Source organism: Rhipicephalus sanguineus, chromosome 3, assembly GCF_013339695.2.
Source record: "Rhipicephalus sanguineus isolate Rsan-2018 chromosome 3, BIME_Rsan_1.4, whole genome shotgun sequence".
Taxonomy (NCBI): Eukaryota; Metazoa; Arthropoda; class Arachnida; order Ixodida; family Ixodidae; genus Rhipicephalus; species Rhipicephalus sanguineus.
The window spans coordinates 182913407-182935748 of record NC_051178.1 but is presented as its reverse complement, the minus strand read 5'-3'; the positions used below and the strand labels follow the sequence as shown (position 1 = coordinate 182935748).

At 44.2% G+C, this 22342-nt stretch overlaps 1 protein-coding gene across 1 annotated transcript in view; it reads right to left on the bottom strand.

The window, feature by feature from the left end:
- Nucleotides 1-22342, bottom strand: part of LOC119387799 (zinc finger CCCH domain-containing protein 13) — a gene marked incomplete at its 5' end in the record, with an annotated part of 46115 nt that overhangs the window by 5450 nt on the left and 18323 nt on the right. The window contains 10 exon segments of the mRNA XM_037655310.1: nucleotides 1-200; nucleotides 1962-2198; nucleotides 3212-3316; nucleotides 6332-6390; nucleotides 7599-7684; nucleotides 12587-12681; nucleotides 15578-15715; nucleotides 17019-17214; nucleotides 17986-18085; nucleotides 18979-19045. Coding sequence (XP_037511238.1) covers nucleotides 1-200; nucleotides 1962-2198; nucleotides 3212-3316; nucleotides 6332-6390; nucleotides 7599-7684; nucleotides 12587-12681; nucleotides 15578-15715; nucleotides 17019-17214; nucleotides 17986-18085; nucleotides 18979-19045 — 1283 coding nt within the window.

Sequence of the window (22342 nt, the reverse complement as noted above, 5' to 3'; positions counted from 1 at the left end):
CTTGCAGAGTGCCCGGCGCAACATCAGGTCCCGGCGTGCTGAGAGGGCGCGGCAGTAGCGTCCGCATGACTCTAGTGCCAGGTTCTGTTGCCTCCGTGCCGCCACAGCAGCCGCGTGAAAGCCTGCCGTCAGGTTTTCCAGCTGGAAATCTCCATCCTTCTGTGCTGCCTCGTTCCCTGCCCCTGCTCCTTCTCCTCCACCTGCAGAGGACAGGGACAGGCATAACCATGAACAGTCATGTTTTTCTGTACACTAAACACACCTACATATACGGTAGGCTTGCGCTGAACGGAACCTGAAGGCACCGGGAAATTATGTTCAATTTAAGCAGCAATCCCATTTAAGGGGGTATGGTAGGGTAGATCGACCAAAAAAGCTACTTTTTTATTTTATTACTAAAAAATAATACACCCTCTGAGGAGCAAAACTGTGCATTGGTGTAGGAGTGCTCCAAGCCATTTAAAAATGGCACCACAGTGCATCCATCATGTGGCGTGAACCCTATCCCATCATTGTTTCTGCGTGTATGTATTTTTTTATAATAACTATGGCTAGATCGGTTGACTATATCCACTTCCTACCATTTTCATATGTTTTGATTGCAAATTTTCCCACTAAAATGCTTTTGTAGCGTAGTCATTCCTGTACGTTGCGAGCACGTTCTGCGCGTTTTTTAAGCATAAAAGCATGTTTTTCTTATGATCAACTTTTTGAAAATTTTCCAAACTTGGTGTACCTTTTCTGGAAAACTATCCAACCGATTGCGCTGAAATTTTCTCAGATTACACCTAAATCCCTTCCAAACAGTCTGAACATAAAACTTTAAAAAAATGTTTAGGTTATCATTAAATTAAGAAAAAAAATTAATTGAAAGGCTTCTCTCACGGCACGTGACAAGTAAGGACAAATTTTTTTTCTTGAGAGATAAATGTAGGAGCCCGTTCTTATAAATGGTGATCAATACCAATATCATGTGGAACAAGCGTGCCAAATTTCACGGTCATACTGTTTTTAGTTTCTGAGAAACGGTACATTTAATTTTGTGCACCAGTCTAAAATTTGGTACTCAACAAGAAAAAAGTAAGAAGCGCTAGAGGGTCAAAATTGCACAGAGTGAAGTCCACAAGCTTTCTTATGGAGCACACAAAATTTCACAACAAAATATGGAACAGTTCCAGAGATATAAAGCTGAAACCAGGACAACCCGTTTACCCTGCCATACCCCTTTAAGGAGACTTCCATTTACTGAGTCTACTGTGTGTGTGTACGTACACACGCAAACAGACAGACAAAGATCCTACATGTCCCAGCAGGACAGTCACAGAGTGATACTAACAGAGTCGCCTTTGTCTCCTTAAATAGCACATTACCACAGAAAAAAAATATTTGGAAGGAACTATTTGCAGACAATTGCTAATGTAAAGTGATGTCTTACTTGATTATTGCGCTAGCACGTTACTGACAAGACTACAAAAACGGGAACAAAAAACAAGTACAAATGATTGGTGTATGACCTTACAACTGTTTATTCTAGTCAGGCCATCTGGATACTATGAAGGGAGACAGCTAGATCATAAAAAAAATGTAAAAGTAAAAAAGGCAGACAGAAAATTTTCATGAACATGATCTAAAACTAAATATGTTCTAAACTTCAACTCTTGTTTTGGCCACTCTGGTTCAAATCTTGCCATCGATGATATTACAGTTTTTTTTTATCAAATATGCTCCACATCATGTGACAAGGAAACGTGCCTACCCCAAAGCACCTGGTAAGGAGCAAAGAATGCACTACATCCCAGTTGAAAAACCCACCAGAGTGGACTGGTATGTTGTGGTGGGTACACCAGCCTGATGTATTGTGTTCTGGTGGGAACACCAGCCTGTTGTGTTATGTCCTGGTGGGAACACCAGCCTGGTGTGGTGTGTTCTGGTGGGGAGCAAAACAGATCTGATCGGCTCACCTTGCTCATCTGGTTCCTTCTTCTCAGTGGCCAGCTCCTTCTGGCAGAATTCGACCACTTGCTGGGCAAGCTCTTCGCCAGCCAAGTCTCGCGAGATGCCGATGCGTGCCAGCACACGGGCTCCCGAATAGCGCTCGCGGGCAGAGCCACGCTTCTCGCTCACGGTGCCATCCTTGGGCCGGCTGCTCTCCTTCACCAAGATCGACCAGTCGATGTCCAGCACGTCTGAGATGGCCGCTGCATGCAACAAGCATCAAAGGTCTTGGGTTGGAAAAATATGCTTCTGCTGTACTCCTGTACTCATTACCACTAGAAAGCAGGGGTAACCACTCATAGGATTATTAAAGATTAAAGACAATAACAGTGCAAATGGTCTTAAACAGCTAACTTCCTTAGACACATTTAAGCACAAATTAAAAATTTTCCTTCTTTGTAAATCACTTCTTCACGATAGTATTGATTACCTGTATTTTCATCAAATGATAAAGATACAGGTAATCAACTAATATGATTGATACATGATAAAATCAATTATTGATTTATGTTGCTTTTTTTCATGTTTTGGTGCATTTTTTCTTTGGATTTGTACTTTTTTTATTTAAATCTTTTTTCCTGTTCTTGCTATGCAACTTCTCATGTTTATTTTTAACCGAGGGTCCTTGACTTAGGCCCCTCGTCTGCATATTTATTTGTACCAATCATAGCAACTTGAATTATTAATAAACAAAATGTAAATGAAATACACAGATTGTGTTTAAGAATGCACCCCAACCAAATGACAGCCAAATTCCATGCACCGCTAAAATATGAAAGAGCATGAGTAATCTTCCATCAATATGTACCTGTGCAATGAATGCATCACAATAAGTCTAATGCATCGTGAATACTAGTTTGTCAAATCAAAACAGCTGACATGTGGAAGGCTTGTTTATGTGAAAACGAGAAACTTCAGCTTCACACAATAAAAACAGTATACCATAAAAAATACATCAAGAGTTAACTTTTCAAAGAAGTTCTGCAGCTATGGTTCAATGATCAGACTGCAGTGGTTTTAGTGGTAAATTGGTTTGATTTCACTGCATCACTTAATGAACTGGCAGTACACCCCATTTCTCGTTTGCAACTTGGGGCTCCTTTCAGTAGCAGGCATGTTGATGACATTCACCAATGCTGTGTTCTATCTGACGCTTCCTCCCAACATATGTGATCCAGAGGACAAGCTATACAGCACATGTCAAATCAACACTCACGTTCGGGCTCGGGAGCTGGTTCTTTCTCCTGGTTCTCATCGATGAGGGCTTCTAGTTCATCATCACTGATAGGATCAAACTCGTCTTCCAGGGCAGTGGCACCTTCTGCATGCAGAGATGGCAATTCATTTCATCCACTGAAGTAAAACAAGTGCTAGGTTGCATCCTTGATGCCAATAACAAGCTGTGGCTCACGGAACCGTGTCTCTGTCTCAATTGTAAGGTGCACATTATACAGCAGACTCGCGATAATTCAAACTCTGACAATTTAAACTTTTGGTTAATTCAAACACAGTTCAAATTTTTTGTTGGCCTGCTATGTTTTCAGTGTATTCCTCTTAATTGGACTATGCCAATGTGTCAATTCGTTTAGTAAGTCATACTTCTTGCTCGTCCACGTCGGAAAATATCTGCTGCGTTTGTCGCTTCTAGCCAAACATTTGTGTTTTTGTATCACTAAGAGTTGCAAATAGAGCCAGTTGCCTGCCTACACGTGTCAAAGCGGCCAAAATAGCCAAATTGCACGCATTTTCAATCGCATGTTGATTGAGGAATAAAGAAAGAAAAAAATTGAGACAATCTGGCCTTGCTCTATCGCATGTGGAAGGCTGAAGTCTCTTGTGTCATGTGGAAAAGTGTACTAAGAATGGGAAAAGGCTACTAGCTGTCACGGGACACAGCACATTTTGTCCCTTAATTACACATGCATACACACGCCGTATAACAATGAGTACCACTATCAGGCCCATGGCCAGGCGGGGGGAGGGGGAGGAGGGGCCTAGGCCTCCCCCCCCCTCCGAAATTTTGGTGAAGTAGGTGTTTTTACTAGAGGTGTGCGAATATTCGAAATTTCGAATATTTTTCGAATAGTGTTTGCTATTCGATTCGATTCGCACTGAAATTTTACTATTCGAACTATTCGAACTTCCCAAAGACAAATGCAGTCAACGTCCGGTTGAAAGTGGCCCCTTCAGATTTTTAATATGCTTCACCTCATCACACTCTCGTATTGCGGCAAAGCTGCCTTTCAAGCTCCGTTACGGTCGAACTTAGCCAAGAGACAAAGTCCGGTTGGAAGTGGTCCCTAGATTTTCAATATGCTTCACCTCATCACACCTCCGTATTGCGGCAAAGCTGCCTTTCAAGCTCCGTTACGGTCGAACTTAGGCAAGAGACAACGTCCGATTGGAAGTGGTCCCTAGATTTTCAATATGCTTCACCTCCTCACACCCCCGTATTGCGGCAAAGCTACCTTTCAAGCTCCGTTACAGTCGAACTTTGCCAAGAGACAGTCAACGTCCGTTTGGAAGTGGTCCCTAGATTTTCAATATGCTTCACCTCATCACACTCCCGTATTGCGGCAAAGCTGCCTTTCAAGCTCCGCTACGGTCGCAAATGTATTAACTCAAGAAAACGCTGCTTCCAATATGGAGATGAAAGATGTGGCAGAGTTGGGGGCTCAATTAATGTTGTTTTGGACCTGAAATTTGGGCAGGAAGTCTGAAAAATCGGACGCCGAAGCTTTTAAGCATCCAAAATTTCAGATGTTCTTATATATCGACGTCTACGAGGCAGATTTGGAACTCCGGACTTGAAGGGAGCACACCCTTGTCTGCCACATCAGTTGGCCTTCCACAGAAGTTGAAAGAGAAGGAGAGGCTGAGGAAATGGCATCTCTGCCTATCACGTGTAAAGTGTTGTCGGCAACACTTTGGTTGCACCAAATCATGTACATAAATACAATTCGGCCTCTACATTGCCTCATTCTTGATAAGAAAGACAACTATGAAATATGACCCCACCAGCGCTTCATCAACCTCGCGAAAAGAAACACTTTCATGTTGCTATCTCACAAGAACATACTTAGGGATTCACTGCAACTTTTTCTGTAATTTCACTTCGAATTATTCGAAAAATGTTTGAGAAATATTCGAAAATTATTCGAAATTATTCGATTCGATTCGCACTCAATCTTTATTATTCGAATTCGCTTCGCACCCAAAATTTTGCTATTCGCACAGCTCTAGTTTTTACCAAAAATAAATAATGAAAATAGGTGTTTTTCTCAAACAGTCATGGTTTTTAGCAAGTGGCCTTCCCCCCCCCCCCCCCCCCCCCCCCGAAAAAAATTCCTGGCTATGGGCCTGACCACTATGATTGCTGATGTCCAAAAAACTTTACTGGTCATCATAAGGAGCTGTTGTAACGTTGCTGTGGCCGTGAAAAACAATAAAAAAAAACACTCAAGTTTTCTTTTGTTGTGTCCCCCCAGCCTCTTCCAGCTTCAAGAATCTCCCAAATTTCGATGCCCCCAGGTTGGCACGTATGCATATGTGAATGTTTCATTACAACAGAAGTCAGGATGTTGCCCCGAGTCATATTTATGGGAACTGCTGATAATTCAAACAAAATCCTAGGGTCCCTTTATGTCTGAATTATCGAGAGACTACTGTATTCAGCAAATTTTTTTGCAGATAAAAACTGGAACCCCTTTTCCTTCCGTGTTTCGCTGACAATTCGTAATTTGCACTGTTTCCAATGTACGCCAACAATTTGCACCTTCTAATCTTGAACAGCTAAAGCTTACATGGCTCCAGTGTGAGTGCTTCAGGACGAGCGCTTCAACACAATGCTCACTCGCGTTCATAGATGCCTCCATTTGCATTTATTGGTACACAATCATACTACGTTCACTCCCACTCAATGAAGCTCACTCACACACTCATCTGCACTCACGAAGGCCAACAGCCAGTCACATCTATCTATACTCACTATGCAGACTTCCATTCATAATTCAATTCATAATCAATTCATATTCATAATTCCTTTCACAATTGGCACTCACATCCATGCAATCTTATTGGTATTTACTCACATTCATGCTCGCCTTTACTCGCACCATTCACCACTTAATTACGTTCTGTCTAGCGCCCATGGACAAGTGTGGAGCGAGTGCAGAACAACTTAAACGAATGCATGTATGAAAAACAGTGACAAAAAGGCATCTAGCCGCACCGCAACCCTTGCCAAATAATGCACCTAGAAAACTTACCTAGGTCCCCAGGTCGTTCTTTTTACATAACAAATACATTTACGCTGCATTCAGCTTTGGCTACGTACCTCCTTGAACTGAACGTGGAGACTCCTCAGGACTGATGGGCACTGCGTCGACCTCAATTCTAGAATAAAGAAAAAACAGAGGTTCTGAAGGAAGACTTGGCACTTTACAAAGTTGACAAAGAGTTGAAGTGAATTTTTAAGAAAGTTTACAGAAGGTAAAAGTAGCAACTTTTGAGGAATGTACAACCAACAACCTATTTTTGGGATGTCCAATTTTTTTGGACATGCTTGGCAATTTGGACACCTATGCAACACTGACACATACCACATAAAGTCAATGTAAAAGGACGTCTGTGTAGTGTGCTTCTAGTACACCTTTGGCAATGAAGTCACTTCAATGGGCATAACCAGCAGGCAAGTTTGACTGCCACACCCATGATGTCGACTAATAGTCACCCGGATAATAAACATTAACTTCTTTGGGCCTTCTGTTCCCACATCTGAAATTTTGCACAATGAAACACTTCTCCATCATAATTTTTCAGACTGCTTGCTGAGGCTGAAGGTCTGAAATGACACCACCACTAATACATTCATTATGTGCACTCGTTATTAATGTAGGTCCATTATCGTTATTTTGTACCATGATTTTTTGTAATCCTACCTATGGAATTGTATAAATATGTGAATATATAATGTTCGTAAACACTTTTCAACCCACTCCTGTAAAAATCCCTGACGGGATTGACAGTATTGCTAAATAAATAAATAAATAAAATTATCTTTCAGCTTGACACCAGCGCTCTTGTATGCTGATCAGCTGGCATCCGTACCTTGATATTTGGTGTGTTGTCGTGCAGTTTGCAACATAGGCCTAGTTGCTTTGACGTTCACTACAGTAAAGGAATGGTTACAGAGTTCAAACTAAATGAAATTCAAATTGACAAAAGTGATAAACTAAAGGCTATATATGATTATGAAAGGAGTGAAAGTATATCGGAACCATCGCCTTCTATTCGTGAAATTCGTGATCAAATCGTCATTGGTTTTCTGTTCTTGTATCTAAGAAAAATAGTTAATAAAGCTATGTGATATGGTAGCCGGAGTTCGTATCTTTCTATTCATTCGTCTTAACTGTCCAGGAGATACTTGTGATGGACAGCAGGCGCTTTTTCTTATGAGTCAAACCGAGGTGGTTGTGGTAGCCAAAATCAAAAATTTCTAGTGCAAGTGGTATCTAAAGTAAAAAAAAACCTGCTAAATTAATAAAATTTTTAGGGGGGGGGGGGTTTCCTTTATCAGCTCTGACATTTCAAAGAAGACCTACAGATTAGGGTCTCCAGCTTCTTCTGGCTTGTCTCGACTGGAAGTGTCCATGTGAGCATCAGATAATACATCTTTTTTGTCAAGGTCCTGCAGCAGGTAGAAAACAATAACATCATTAATAAAAGCAGCAAGTCGAAGGATAAAATAAAATTAACACTTTCGTGACCGCACCTATTCCCATCGATAGTATGTTATCATTGACTTCAATCAAGTTCAAGTTTTGGCAATCTCTGAGCGGTTCTGGACAGCTAACGCAATACAAAGGGTAAAATAGCATGTTTTTAATCAGTTTTGTTTGCAAGTTTCTGTTTTCCACAGCAGGGAGATTTTTAAAGCTCGTTCGCATTCGGGTAGGTAAGCTCTCGTTGTTTCGGACTTCGCGTTGACGTCGCTCGCGGGTGCTCCACAGAAACGGTGAATTTCAACGGATTCCAATTAATCTGAGCGGGAATCTCTGGATGATGGTAGCAGCACAGACACGGAAGACGACTTCGATTCGCCAGGCTTCAGTACGGATGGTGAAAGTGCATCAAACCTCCCCGGAACATCAGCAGCTATCCGCCGGTAAGTTTCGTCTTCTCCTCGAGTCATTTTATCGCTGCCGCGCGTCGATGTAAACGTATCCGGTGCGTACTAAAAATAACAGCTCTTATCTCCAAGGTGTTAACTTAATTCGGGCGGGAGCATTTGGCGCCGGCTGCAGAAAGAGCGCAGTTCTCTCCGCGAAGACGGCGCGGAGTGGGCTTGGACCCAACGCTCCGGTGTGCTGCGCGGCAGCGTCTTCGTGTTGTTTTTCACCGCAGAAGTCATCAGAGAGATATGCAACCACACAGATAAGTATGCGTGGATGCATGCTTTCGAAAAGCCAATGTACAGTGAGAGGGACGGATCCATGGAGGGAGGTTACTGAAGAGAAGATAAGCAAGTTCGTCGCACTGCATGTGTACATGGTAATCGTTCAAGTCCCGTGCTTGCATTGGTATTGGTGTCGACGACACATATTTCCAGGCCTTCGTCCACCGTCAGTGATGCCACGGAAAAGGTTCAAGGCTTCTTGAGTGTCTCTGATCTGAAGAAGACGACCATCGCATCCCACGAGAAGCTTCACCACGTGTCTTCTCTATTGCAACACATGAACGATTCTTCTACGCTATTTTTTAACCCCGTCGGAACCTTTCAGTGGATGAGAAAATGGTGAACTCTGAAGGTCGGTATGGTATTCGGCAGTATATGAGGGAGAAAGAGGTCAAATGAGGGTACAATTATGGATTTTTGCAGATTTGGAGCAAGCTACACTGTTCATTTCAACGAATACACAGGAAAATTGAAAATACCAGAACTGCAAACTATGCTAGGAAAGATGAACATATAAAAAAATTTCCGAAACATGTGCAGCCAGCCTTTGTTTCACTGCGTCGAGAAACTTCATCGCACGGTGACATGATAGGCACTAGTGCCTATATTCTTGTATTTATGTAAATAATCTTTGTACTTACAGAGCTTATATTTCCAGTATTATTCTACGAGGGCTTTGCGTTCAAAACGTATACAGTCGAACCCGTTTATACAGTCGAACTCAAAAGTGTCGCGAAAAGTGGTTGTTATATCAGTAGTTCGTTGTATATGGACTCGCCCTTAAAAACGTGCGCTTAGCGGCCAAGCCGTTTTTTTTTCTTTGTGCACTTTTATTAAAGTGCTAACAACCCCTTTGGTGACAAGCTAAGCCTTTTCGCGTCGTGAAGCGACGCCCACTGCGTGCTCACGAGTGAATTAACTGCCTTTGCAATGAGCTGACACCGTTTCACCGAAGCGCGGTACCGCGACGTGGAGCCGATCATCCCTGGCTAGTTGCGTGCAGCGCGTCGCCTACTCGTGTCGCGGAGTCACTGCCGGGCCGCTTGCTGTATGCCGTATGCGCGCGTTTGTACGTTCTTCGTGCTTGCTTCACTCCGGACCGTGCTCGGGTGCGGTGTTGTGTCTGGGTATTTGGATCCGTCCTACCGCTGCAACCAGTTGTTGCGACCGGTATTTAGATCCGTCCCTCCTCGGCAACCAGGTTGTTGCTACGATAGGGCAGCGTCGTACCCGGACTCCGTTTGGTAGCGTAGTCGAGTCTCCGGGTTGGGGAACTGATGCTAGCAAGATGGGAAAACAATAACAAGTTTACTGGCACTTTTCGTACACTCAATTACATCGTGACAAGGTCAGAGTTCAGCGACGAGCGAATTGGATGAGCCTGTTACCGAGGGCTCAGAGCCCCATTTCTCACTCAGCACCGTCGTTTTAACCCCTCAGGCTGGCTCCTCCTTCTTGATGACCACCAATCACACACACGACCCCACCCACCATGGCAAAGTCCATTTCACTGTTGCTGAGGGGTCGTTGCACTCTAGAAACAGCAAGGGTAAGGTGGTCGACGGCACGCTTGTGGGGGAAGCAAGGCGACAGGTTCCTCTGGCTTGTTCCTAGGACTCTTCCCCGAAGGGCAGAAAAGGGTCTGCGGCGACTCCTGTCAAAACATACAGGTCAGGTCGTTTCGGCAGCAAACCAAGCCAAGCCCAGGTGGCCCATTGTCTCCGGCTTTGCCGTCCCCGACTTTGAGGTCGAGACTCTTCCTTTGTCGGTCGCTTCGCGTACCGAGTCCGTTTCTGCGATGGATGCAGGTGTTCTAGCAGTGTGAGAACGCATCGCTCGCCCATTCTCAGGGTCAGCGCGTCGCCACCGACTGCCAGTCATAACAGCGGGGACTAGCCTTTTCGTTCAACGCGGCGAAAACAAGCATTTTCCAAGCAACGCGCACTCTACGTCTCCGCGATGCTCTCGCGGCCCTGCACGACGATGCGCGGCGCACTTCAGTTGTCACCTAGTCTAACACACAGTATACGCTCGCTGTCAGTGCATCAACGTTTCTCGGTGCCCGCGCCGCTCAACAGCAGCGAGCTACTTTCGCACGACGCGGCGGCAACGAACTTGCGAACGGCAGCATGGCTAAGCATGGCTAAGCATGGCGCGCTCGTACCGCCGTCAATCCGCAGTGTACGGCGTACGCCACACGTGCAGCCAAGCAGATATCTACAGATGACTGTGATAAGGTTGTCGGCTATAAGGCATAATGGCACGTTCATCGATGGCCGCCACCTCGCCTTCGCTTTTTTCTGATGCTTATCCGCGAAGGCATCGCCGCAATCGCGCGGAAGTCGTAATCACCGATCGACCGGTCTCTGCCGTTACTGAAAAGACGGACGACTTTTCGCGGCACATTGTGGCATCGACGAGTTTAGGGTCGCAGTGAACCTTTTTGCGATGGAGAGTTATCGCGGTTATTACTTCTTGCATTTATGCCTTCTTGCGTTCCAAGGCATTGTTTGGTTCATCGCAGGTGGTCGTAGCTGCAGGGAACGGCGTCAGGAAAGGTTACCGTGCGAAAGCTGACTGCAAGGCTTCATGCTGCCTACTATTTTTTTCCCTCACTGCCATTCTACCACTGAAGAAACGCCTGGAAAGTGAGCGACTTCGCTCGCAGCGTCCGAAATCTGCATGCTGTGCTCGCCGATTTGGGTATCTTAGTCGCGAGTAAACTGGAGCGGGGCACGCACGAGCGCGCGACCCTGTCACGCTTTAGAAGGCATGTTGTAACTTTTTTTCACTTCGTATGCGCCATATTTTTACCGCGACCGAGTCCGAGGTGTTCGTTGTAGGAAGCTTTGAAAAATGTTCGCTATATCTGGCGCAGCTTCAATGGTTAGCATTGGAAAATCGTAAGTGCACCCAAATATGGTCGTTATAACCGATAGATCGTTATATGTGGGATCGTTATAAGTGGGTTCAACTGTATTTAGATTTTTTTTTCAATGTTTACCCTTTGCAGAGTAGCGTTGATGTTTTTATGAATCTTTATTTCTCTTTGATGCATTTTTCTTTGTTCGATAATTTTTTATTATATTAGAAATAAATCCGTTGTTTGAAATTAATACTGTTAGAAAGACCAATTCTTCCTCTATCATTTGATACCCTACACTTTAGCATCAATTATTTTCTGTGGCAGGAAAAAAAATATTTCCTGGACTAGCCAAAAACAACCGATTTTTCCGCGGTCACGAAAGTGTTAAGCAGACATCATTTGCGAGACATTTCGTCAATTCTAGACGTGCATGGCATCGCAGTATACTGGCACCGCACATGTCTGAACCAGGAGTGGTGGCCGATACATTCAAGTAAAGAAGTGAAGGCCAAGACACATTCCGACGTAACTTTTGAGTTGTGCATTACCCCCTCGACACACATCCCTGCTTTTGACTTCGACCTTGTATGAATGCGAGTTCTACAGCCCTTATGCAAATTGATTCTAAAGATAGGCGTAAAAAGCGGTGATTTGTGCTACTGAACAGAGCCCCGACAAACTGTATTTGCCATTTTTGATGACAACAGTGAAGCAGTAGTGCTGGCGTCAACGTTTTGCGGAGCTGCTGTTTAAACAATTTCAGCTGAAACGGTGTTGCCAAGAGCAACTATGTTCAACTCATCTGGTATCAATGTTTCAACTCATCTGGTATCAAAGGTTTTGGCATCAATGTGATGTATACAAAACTTTCCTTTTACCCTTCATATAGATGGGTTACCAGCACAACATTTAAAATTTACTGTAGTTGAGGACGCTGCCTCGACATGTCGTGAATAAACCTAATGTTTCCAACTCAAGTTCAGCCACTGGCTCGTTCCCAAAACATTGTAGCCTACCTTTACCAGTTCAAATAATAGCTCGACCACAGCAAATGCCATAGACATCCATGACCTCATGGCAAGCTGCTGCAAGACGGTGACGTGGCCTGCTTTTCATTTTTTGCATCTTTTCTAGCCTATAAAGCCTCTTCTCAAAGCATTTCATATTGTAGGAGCCCAATTTAATAAACGTCCACTTCATTTCATTCGAGTCTCTTTAATATGCCTGTCAGCCTCTCTTCAATGTACAGCAACCTGCAAGATACTCACTGCTGCCTGCTCACCCCTGGTGAGGATGTCATCATCATCGTCATCGCTCCAGTCACTGTATGTGTCTCCTGCACCAGCTTTTGCTTCCTGGCCCTCTGCAAGATACGAGCACCTACCACATCAGAAAGCTCGCAAAGTGTAACCATCAGATAGCCCCGTTTTAAAGAAGCCAATGATTGTGTTTCTCCTCCACGACACAACTGAAAAACTAGGGGTGTGCGAATATTCGAAATTTCGAATATTTTTCGAATAGTGTTTGCTATTCAATTCGATTCGCACTGGGATTTTACTATTCGAACTATTCGAACTTCCCAAAGACAAATATATCAACGTCCGATTAAAAGTGACCCCTTCAGATTTTCAATATGCTTCACCTCATTACACTCTCGTATTGCGGCAAAGCTGCCTTTCAAGCTCCGTTACGGTCCAACTTGGTCAAGACAGTCAACGTCAGATTGAAAGTGGTCCCTATATTTTCAATATGGTTCACCTCATCACACCCCCCGTATAGCGGCAAAGCTGCCTTTCAAGCTCCGCTACGGTTGCAAATGCTGGCTCAAGAAAACGCCGGTTCCAACATGGAGATGAAAGATGTAGCAGTGGTGGGGGCTCAATTAATGCTGTTTTGGGCCTGAAATTTGGGCAGGAAGTCCGAAAAATCGGAAGCCGAAACTTTTTAGCATCCAAAATTTCAGATGTTCTTATATATCGACATCTATAAGGCAGATTTGGAACTCTGGACTTGAAGGGAGCAGACCCTTGTCTGCCACATCAGTGGGGCTTCCACAGAAGTTGAAAGAGGAGGAGAGGCTGAGGAAATGGCATCTTTGCCTATCACGTGTTAAGCGTTGTCGGCAACACTTTGGTTGCACCAAATCATGTACATAAATAGAATTCGGCCTCTACATTGCCTCATTCTTGATAAGACAACTATGAAACACCACCCTGCCAGTGCTTCATCAACCTAGCAAAAAGAAACACTTTCATGTTGCTATCTCAAAAGAATATGCTTAGGAATCCTCTCTACTTTTTTTTCTGCAATTGCGCTTCGAAGTATTAGAAAAATATTCTAGAAATATTCGAGAAATATTCGAAAAATATTCGATTCGATTCGCACTCACACTTCAATATTCGAATTCGCTTCGCACCCAAAATTTTGCTATTCGCACAGCTCTACTGAAAACTCATTGCTAAAATTACCGTATACATGCAGTGATTACTGTGAAAAAAGTGGGGAAGATTTTTAAATGTGGTTTTTATAGTGTGTACTCCGTCACGATTTCATGTGCACATGGCCATTTTTTAACACTGTTAACCAAGAGTGATGGTAATAGGACACTGCGAAGCCAGATTTGTTTCCATTAGACTATGCAATAGTGGTTGTAAATACTAGCTTCAAAATTCAACAGACCCTCAGCATTATTTTATGCGCTAATGTGCACAGACACTTTTCATTCTTCAAACTGGACATTCTGCAAAGCTCATAGCAGTTTTTATGGAAGACATTAAATGGTTTTCAAGAACACCGAAAACACTACTGAAGCATTTGAATGAGTAAATCAACATTGCTTAAAAACACAACATTATCTTTCAACACTACAAACTCATCATCACACAATTCCTTAGTACATTATATGATAAAGAGAAACAAACAAGCTTGTTTTCCTCCACTGCACACAAATCTTAAGGCTTAGAAAAGGCTAAGTGCACAAACCACTGCCAAACCACAATAAAGCTCTTAACTAGTTAGCACTGGCTTGGCTTTTGGATGTCACTGACTTTGTTATATCACCCAAACTTTTGCCTTTCGGGGCCTTCAAAATGGCACTGCGAATATATCAAGGCATCTCAAGGTATTCAAAGTATGTAGTAATAAAGGAATGGTTGAGGTGGAGGCAGTTGCCAGATGTAGACTATAGTTACATAACAAAGACAACGAGCAAAAGAAAAATATAGTTAACGAGAGCATCAGCAGAACAGGAGGAAAGAAAGAATGTAGAGAGCATGCAAGCCAAGCTACATGCACATGAGAGCACAAAAAGCCTTAATCAGCGATCAAGTAATTCTTGATGAAATGAATACACATCAGGCAACAATTAAGAAAAAGACACCAATACAAAAACTGTAACCAGTAACACAGCGACACACCATCTGCAGAGTATTGCCTCATATTATTCAGTACTCCATTATTCCGAGCATCAGTAAGGTCATCATTAGCTGTTTAATACGATGAACTCTCTCCCTCTCAATCAGCAGCTTGGCCTTTTCTTAATCTGCACCAGAATCCAAATGCACATTTCGTTCAGCTCACCAAAAGAATTAATGCGGAATGAACTGGTTACGCTCTCATGTTATATGCAACCAAGCACAAGCAGTTAGCTCTGAAGGGACAAACACCAATGTCTACATTTGTCACGAAGATTTATGGATTTCTATCTCAAGTGCAGCTTCTGGTCAGAACATGCTTCAAGGCATGGAAGTATAATACACAGCTGCAAGTGTTGCCAATGCCATTGCAGCAGTAAGCAGCAGAAAATTTTTAATGCACTGCAATAAAGATTTTTACATGCAACATCACAAAGCCACAAGAGCGTAGCTTTCAAACATTTTCCCTCCCTGTCTCACCTTGATGGACAAAACTGAATAAAGCTATTCAAAGAAAAGTCATAATAAAGATAATACGAGTAGTGCATGTACTAAACTTCGCCGCTGCCATGCAAAACCAAGAGTCAAGAAATCTTGCAAATGACAAAGCAGACAACGAACATCCGACATATTCATGTTTTTAGTACCCACAAGTTTTTGGCATCACTAAGCAGAAAAAGATCCACGTTTCATGCCCAGGCGAAGCGCATAGGAAAGAAGTCATCTTGCGAGGGGTCGAAAAAAGGGATGCCTTGTGCAAGAGGACCCCCCAGAGACAAAAGGAGGAGCACAGAAAGGGGAAGGGGGACGGGCAGGGGGACAAGCGGCAGCACCAGAGAGACAGACCCTCATTGTCGTCCTCAGACTTGCACTCCTCGACGAGCACCATGTGCTTGCTGCTGTCAGAGATCTCAGCCTTGGTGGGTGACTCCCCGCCACTCTCCTCGCTCACAGGGGATGCCACCTCCACCTTAGGAACTGCCGCTGCGTGCAGCACACCAGAGTAAAACAAGGGATGACCATGGGAGTTGGGCCTCAATGCAACCGCATTCCACGTGGTAGCACACAAGGATACCGTGAGAACAAAGTGGCCTAAGCACAAGCCCTCGCTGCTGAAAAAAAAAGGCCGCATAAAACAAGCCGATGCTCGTGGCAACAATACTGAAGCCAGATGACTCGTTGCCAGTCTCTGACGCCAACTAGTATTTGCTCAACTGTGCTGCATGCCGTGCGTGGCCATGACAAGTATACCTGCACAGTGTGGTCTGCACGTCAATTAGGTAAAGTGCCATCCAAAACATCTTGCTTGGCCAACGTCACTACAAAAGTTCAGCACCTTGCGACACGGTACATTAGAATCTCAATAATGCAAATTTCCTGGAACCTCCGGAAGTATTTGTATCAAGTGAACCACAACAACTAGAAGCACACTGTCAAAGTGAGGTTAAGGCATCATCTGTTTGTTCTTGCAGGTTACTTTTTGGTGTTGAGGATGCACCCATTCGCTTTCTGCACTGTTTTCCTCAATACCATTCTGGAACATGGAAAACTTCACACTTGTCCAGTCACTTAAAACTGTTAGTGCTCAATATTCAGTACAGTCAGTACAGTCAGTGCGGTCAATATAACAAAATCCATGAAGTAGCGAATTATTTTGATTTCCCAGTCCTAGCTTCATTGAAAATCATTTTACTTTGCAACTTTAGACAAGTAAGGTTGTGCCACAGTTCAGACTAACAAAATCTGTGCACTGTATACACAAATCTGATCCCGCTAATACACATGAAGACTGGTAAATATTGACTGAGAGAGGATAAATATCTTGCAAGCAACCTATTGCGACCCAAGAGGAAAAGCATCATAGAATGAATGAGATGGAACACACCCCTATGCTATCACTTTTTGTTCCGTAAAAGTTAGCTGCACATAGTAGCATGTGGTGTAGCCAACAACACCACAAAGTGCTACAAATATAACACAAAGCGATGCACATTAAGAGTTTTTAGCTGTCATTATATTCAATGGCTGTAGAGAGTATCTATCTTACCACAAAGCGCTGCAAATATAACACAAAGCAATCTCACAGTGAAAGGAGAGTAGTTTGAGCGTCTCAAAAATTATCTCCCCTACCGTGATGGTAAAAAATTACCCATAGCTGCCTAAACCTTGTTGCCCAAAACACACACAACTAAATCTGTGAAAATGAATGTGCCACGTTGTATTGTGGCGGACACAATGCTGGCCTCAATAATGTGCAGCTCCTTCAGAATCATCATCCTGCACCCACCTTCAGGCATGCCGGTATCAGGTGACTGGTCAGGTCTCTCGGCAGCTTCGTCCTGGCTGCTACTGCGGCTAGTTTTGGTTGCCGCAGCCTTCTCACGGGCACGTCGTGGAGATGAACCACGGCTGCCCCCCGATCCGCCTTCCCTGACATCATCAATTTCAGGTTTGACGTCTCCCTCGCCGCGCTTGGACACCTCCTGTCAGAAGGGTACAAGGCGAACACCGTCACACACTGATTCCACTACTTCACACAATGGGCTTATCAGTTCAACAAATTTAAGAACTTGCTGACGTAATACACAATGCCTAATTAAGAAAAAAAAAGTATACTTCCCTTCTGTACAAAGTGATCAAATTCTTCCAGAAAAGAAAAACTCATCCAGTAGTGAAGCTTGCAGGGCAAGTTGGTGATTCATGATTGTAAGAACAGCACAAACAAATAGCACGGGACAAGGAAGGAACACACACGGCGACACGAGCAAGAAATAAAGAGTTGATAGTCAGTGCTCGTGTCGTCATGTGTGCTCCTTCCTCATCCTGTGCTATGACATTTGCGCTGTTCTTGCTGTCAGCATGGTAAGCTAGTGGCATTTTTTCACCCCCAATTACAGCTGCGATATGGTGTAGGGGCACATGCACTGTTCTGTTCACAAACACACATCCACCTAATGTGTGTCGCAGTAACCATTTTTTTTTTTCAATTAAGATCACTGAATATTCTGATTACGTTTTCTTGAACTGCCAGTCAAGTAACCTTTTCAAGCATAAACCAAAGCATAGACAATGAGACTGGTTAGGCAGCACGCAAAGTATAGAGATCCCACATTAAAACAATGAAAATACCATCGCCGTACAGCAAGATGTGCTCGATGTGTAAAGCGACAAGCAAGGGCACGGAGCCAAGCCTGAAAGATTTCGAGGTCAGAGTAATATTAGTATGTTCACGTGAAAGTTGAAACAGTAGTCACCTTGGTGCTCCTAGCTGGCGGCCTCCTTCTGTCATAACCGCGATTGGGCGAAACGGAACGTGACCGTCCGCCCCCGCGTCCCTCTCGGTTTGAACCCGGCCTGTGGTAAAAATTCACAACACATATACCTGGTTGCTTTAACAAGCAGAAAAATGACAACCCTAGAGGTATGAGCATGAATGGCAACATGAACAGATAGTGAAATTTATGGGTTGATTGGCCTGTCTACAGCGCAATTTTTATTCATTTATACAATATTCACTATTATTTACCTGCACCAGACATCAGGAATTTTTCAGTTTTTACCAGACAACATTACAAAAATACCTTTACGTGTTGTTAGCCCACCCCTAAGCTCCCTTCTGCTGCCAGTTTTCCCACCACACCACCTCAGTGATGTGCTAATTTTTTAAAGAAAGATTTTCGACTGCTGGTCACATGTGCTTTCTGCACACTGCAATGTACTGCTACTGGGCAGCAAAACGAGGGCATGGAAAGAGCATTTTGATAAGCACACTTGACTTGAACTACTTCAAGCACTTAAGAACCATAATTATTCAGTGACGCCAAACAAAGTAAAGTGCAAAAACAAAATTAGCATTTGCAAAATGAACAGGTATGCCCATTAGGCAATGTAAAGGAGATAATGGAAGTTCCATGTTTATCCAAGAGAGAATGGGTTGCCCCAGCATGACATGAATCTGTGGGTGCCCCAACTCCAAGCATCCAACTGGTTCAGCGGCACCTTCTCACGGCATGTTTGAAATGTACAGAAGTATTGAGTGCAGGCACATTTTGACTACTCACACATTATGAATATGTTCTCATTAGCAATTCCTGGTTATGTTGCTAAGCTCTAGGATGCCAAAACATTTTTAATTATCCAAAAGCTTTGAGACACAGTAAGAAGGTAAAAATGTTAGACTGGAGCAACTGAAACGTTTAATCTTTGCAAACTCAAATTAGCACAAGTGATTGCACTAGGTCACTTACCTCGAGTCTCTGGAGTCTAGGAGTGGGTCAGCTTCCCTTCTGCTGTAACGGCTTGGACCAGAGTCGTCTGAAGAAAAAGTTTTGTCAGACAAGTGAGTAGAAGGTCCAACACACCAGGAATGAAAAGGGTTATCAGGGAACAGCAGAGATGTGCTAGAATTAAGTTGCTAGCATATGCTTTGTCGAACCCAACCAACGAGAAATGTCTCAGTCGTATATAAAAGAAATATCTTGGAAACCTTGAAGTTACCCGGAAAGAAATTTGGGCAATAATTATGGGCCAGGGATGTTCACACAGTACTACTTGTGCACATTTGGGGCTCGTTCCCACCAGCCATTCGCAGAAGTCATACGACCAAGTTGGTCACTAAAGTTCACTTCACTAAAAAAAAAGCTTGTGTATGTTGCCAGCTGTTCTATTTTTCAGTCACATGGCTTCAGAAGCCAACCAAACTAATCAGTGATGCAGAGACAAGATGTGTGTATACACTGACACCTTTCTTTTTTTTTTCTAAGTACCAGTGAAGTGAGTAAATGCAAAACATCAATCAAGGGAGATTTCACTATGGCAAAGAGCAGGCTACGCTTGCATGGCTGAATACTAGTTGCCACAAGTAACTCCTTGGTCACCAGTCAGTCGGTCAAGCTAGATTTGTCAACTAGTGTGAATACACCCTTAAAGGGACAGACAAGCACGGCATAGTTGCAGCACTGCAGCTAGTGTCTCACCTCAATACACCTATACATTCTTACCTGTTCAAGAGTCACCAGCGTGTATAAAAGCATGGGAAAAAGCCCGAAGCAGCCACAGTCATGCATGTACGGTAAATACTGTACTTTAGTAAAACTTGTTGTTGGGCTAGTTGGTACATGTTACAACAAAATTCGACAACGCAAACCACCGAGAAGAGAAGGCGAAAGGAAAGAGCGTCAATTCGCAAATAATTTTATTCTTGCAAATCCACCGCAATATATACACCATCCCACACATGCGCAATAACACACCATGCGTCTCATCCAACAATCGCCCGCTCTCAAACAACAATCGCCCACTCTCAATGCACGTGCTAGTTCAGAAACCTGTAAAAAAAATCAAATTCAGCTGAACGCAGTACCACAGACGTATCGCTAATACAGATATATTTTTTCTTTCGGATGAGGTATGCTTCCAGCATCTCTCGCTCAATCACCTCCTTGCTTCTACCTAAAATAGTGATACAGTCGAACCCGTTTATAACGAACTCGAAAGTGTCGCGAAAAGTGGTCGTTATATCAGTAGTTCGTTGTATATGGACTCGCCCTTAAAAACGTGCGCTTAGCGGCCAAGCCGTTTTTTTTTTCCTTTGTGCACTTTTAATAAAGTGCTAACAACCCCTTCGGTGACGAGCTAAGCCTTTTCGCGTCGTGAAGTGACGCCGGCTGCGTGCTCACGAGTGAATTAACCGCCTTTGCAATGAGCTGACATCGTTTCACCGAAGCGCGGTACCGCGACGTGGAGCCGTTCATCCCTGGCTAGTTGCGTGCAGCGCGTCGCCTACTAGGGTCGCGGAGTCTCTGCCGGGCCGCTTGCTGTATGCCGTATGCGCGCGTTTGTACGTTCTTCGTGCCAGCTTCACTCAGGACCGTGCTCGGGTGCGGCGACTAGTCTCTTCGATCAACGCGGTGAAAACAAGCATTTTCCAAGCAACGCGCACTCTACTTCTCCGCGATGCTCTCGCGGCCCTGCACGACAATGCGTGGCGCACTTCAGTTGTCACCTAGTCAAACACGCAGTATACGCTTGCTGTCAGTGCATCGACGGTTCTCGGTGCCCGCGCCGCTCAACAACAGCGAGCTACTTTCGTTTCTACAAAGCGACGCGCACTTTAAAGCGGTCTCGCACGACGCGGCGGTAAGCATGGCGCGCCCGTACCGCCGTCAATCCGCAGTGTATACGGTGTACGCCACACGCGCAGCTGAGCAGATATCTACAGATGACTGTGATAAGGTTGTCGGCTATAAGGCATAATGGCACGTTCATCGACGGCCGCCACCTCGCCTTCGCTCTTTTCTGATGCTTATCCGCGAAGGCATTGCCGCAATCGCGCGGAAGTCGTAATCACCGATCGACCGGTCTCTGCCGTTACCGAAAAGACGGACGACTTTTCGCGGCACATTGTGGCGTCGACGAGATTAGGGACGCAGTGAACCTTTTTGCGATAGAAAGTTATCGGGGTTATCACTTCTTGCATTTATGCCTTCTTGCGTTCCTCATCGCAGGCGGTCGTAGCTGCAGACAACGGCGTCAGGAAAGGTTACTGTGCGAAAGCTGACCGCAAGGCTTCATGCTGCCTAGTATTTTTTTTTCCCTCACTGCCATTCTACCACTGAAGAAACGCCTGGAAAGTGTGTGACGTCGCTCGCAGCGTCCGAAATCTGCGTGCGGTGCTCGCCAATCGTGGGTATCTTAGTCGCGAGTAAACTGGAGCGGGGCACGCGCGAGCGCGCGCCCCTGTCACGCTTTAGAAGGCATGTTTTACCTTTTTTTCGCTTCGTATGCCCCATATTTTTACCGCGACCGTGTCTGAAGTGTTCGTTGTAAAAGTAGGAGGCTTTGAAAAATGTTCACTATATCTGGACGCAGCTTCAATGGTTAGCATAGGAAAATCGTAAGTGCACCCGAATACGGTCGTTATAACCGATAGGTCGTTATATGTGGGATCGTTATAAGTGGGTTAGACTGTATTGGCAAATCTTGCCTCACATCCACACGCGCTGCAGTGCATAGGCAAATGTGCCAAAAGATTATTCTTTATAGAAAGAACATGCTCCCTCGCTCAATCGTTTACGCATCGGCCGGTCTGGCCGATGTAAACCCTTCCACAGGAGAGCGGAATTTCGTAGACTCATCCGAAAGAAAAAAGATATCTGTATTAGCGATACGTCAGTGGTACTGCGTTCAGCTGAATTTGATTTTTTTGACAGGTTTCTGAACTAGCACGTGCATTGAGAGTGGGCGATTGTTGGATGAGACGCATGGTGTGTTATTGCGCGTGTGTGGCATGGTGTATATATTGCGGTGGATTTGCAAGAATAAAATTAGTTGCGAGTTGACGCTCTTTCCTTTCGCCTTCTCTTCACGGTGGTTTGCGTCGTCGAATTTTCTTGTAAATACTGTACATTTAATGTTTTTTTTTGGAATGAAGTGGTGCGTAGTATTGTTCTGTAGGTGCTGTAGCCTTCTGTGACTTTCAGAAATAAATACCTAAAATCACCCCTTGACTTCCTCCATAAATAATTTTTCACTTTGCACTATGGTAGTTTCCACAGCACTAGTCTGGAAGTACAGTGGACCTTTTTACCCAACACATCACTCATATGTGTC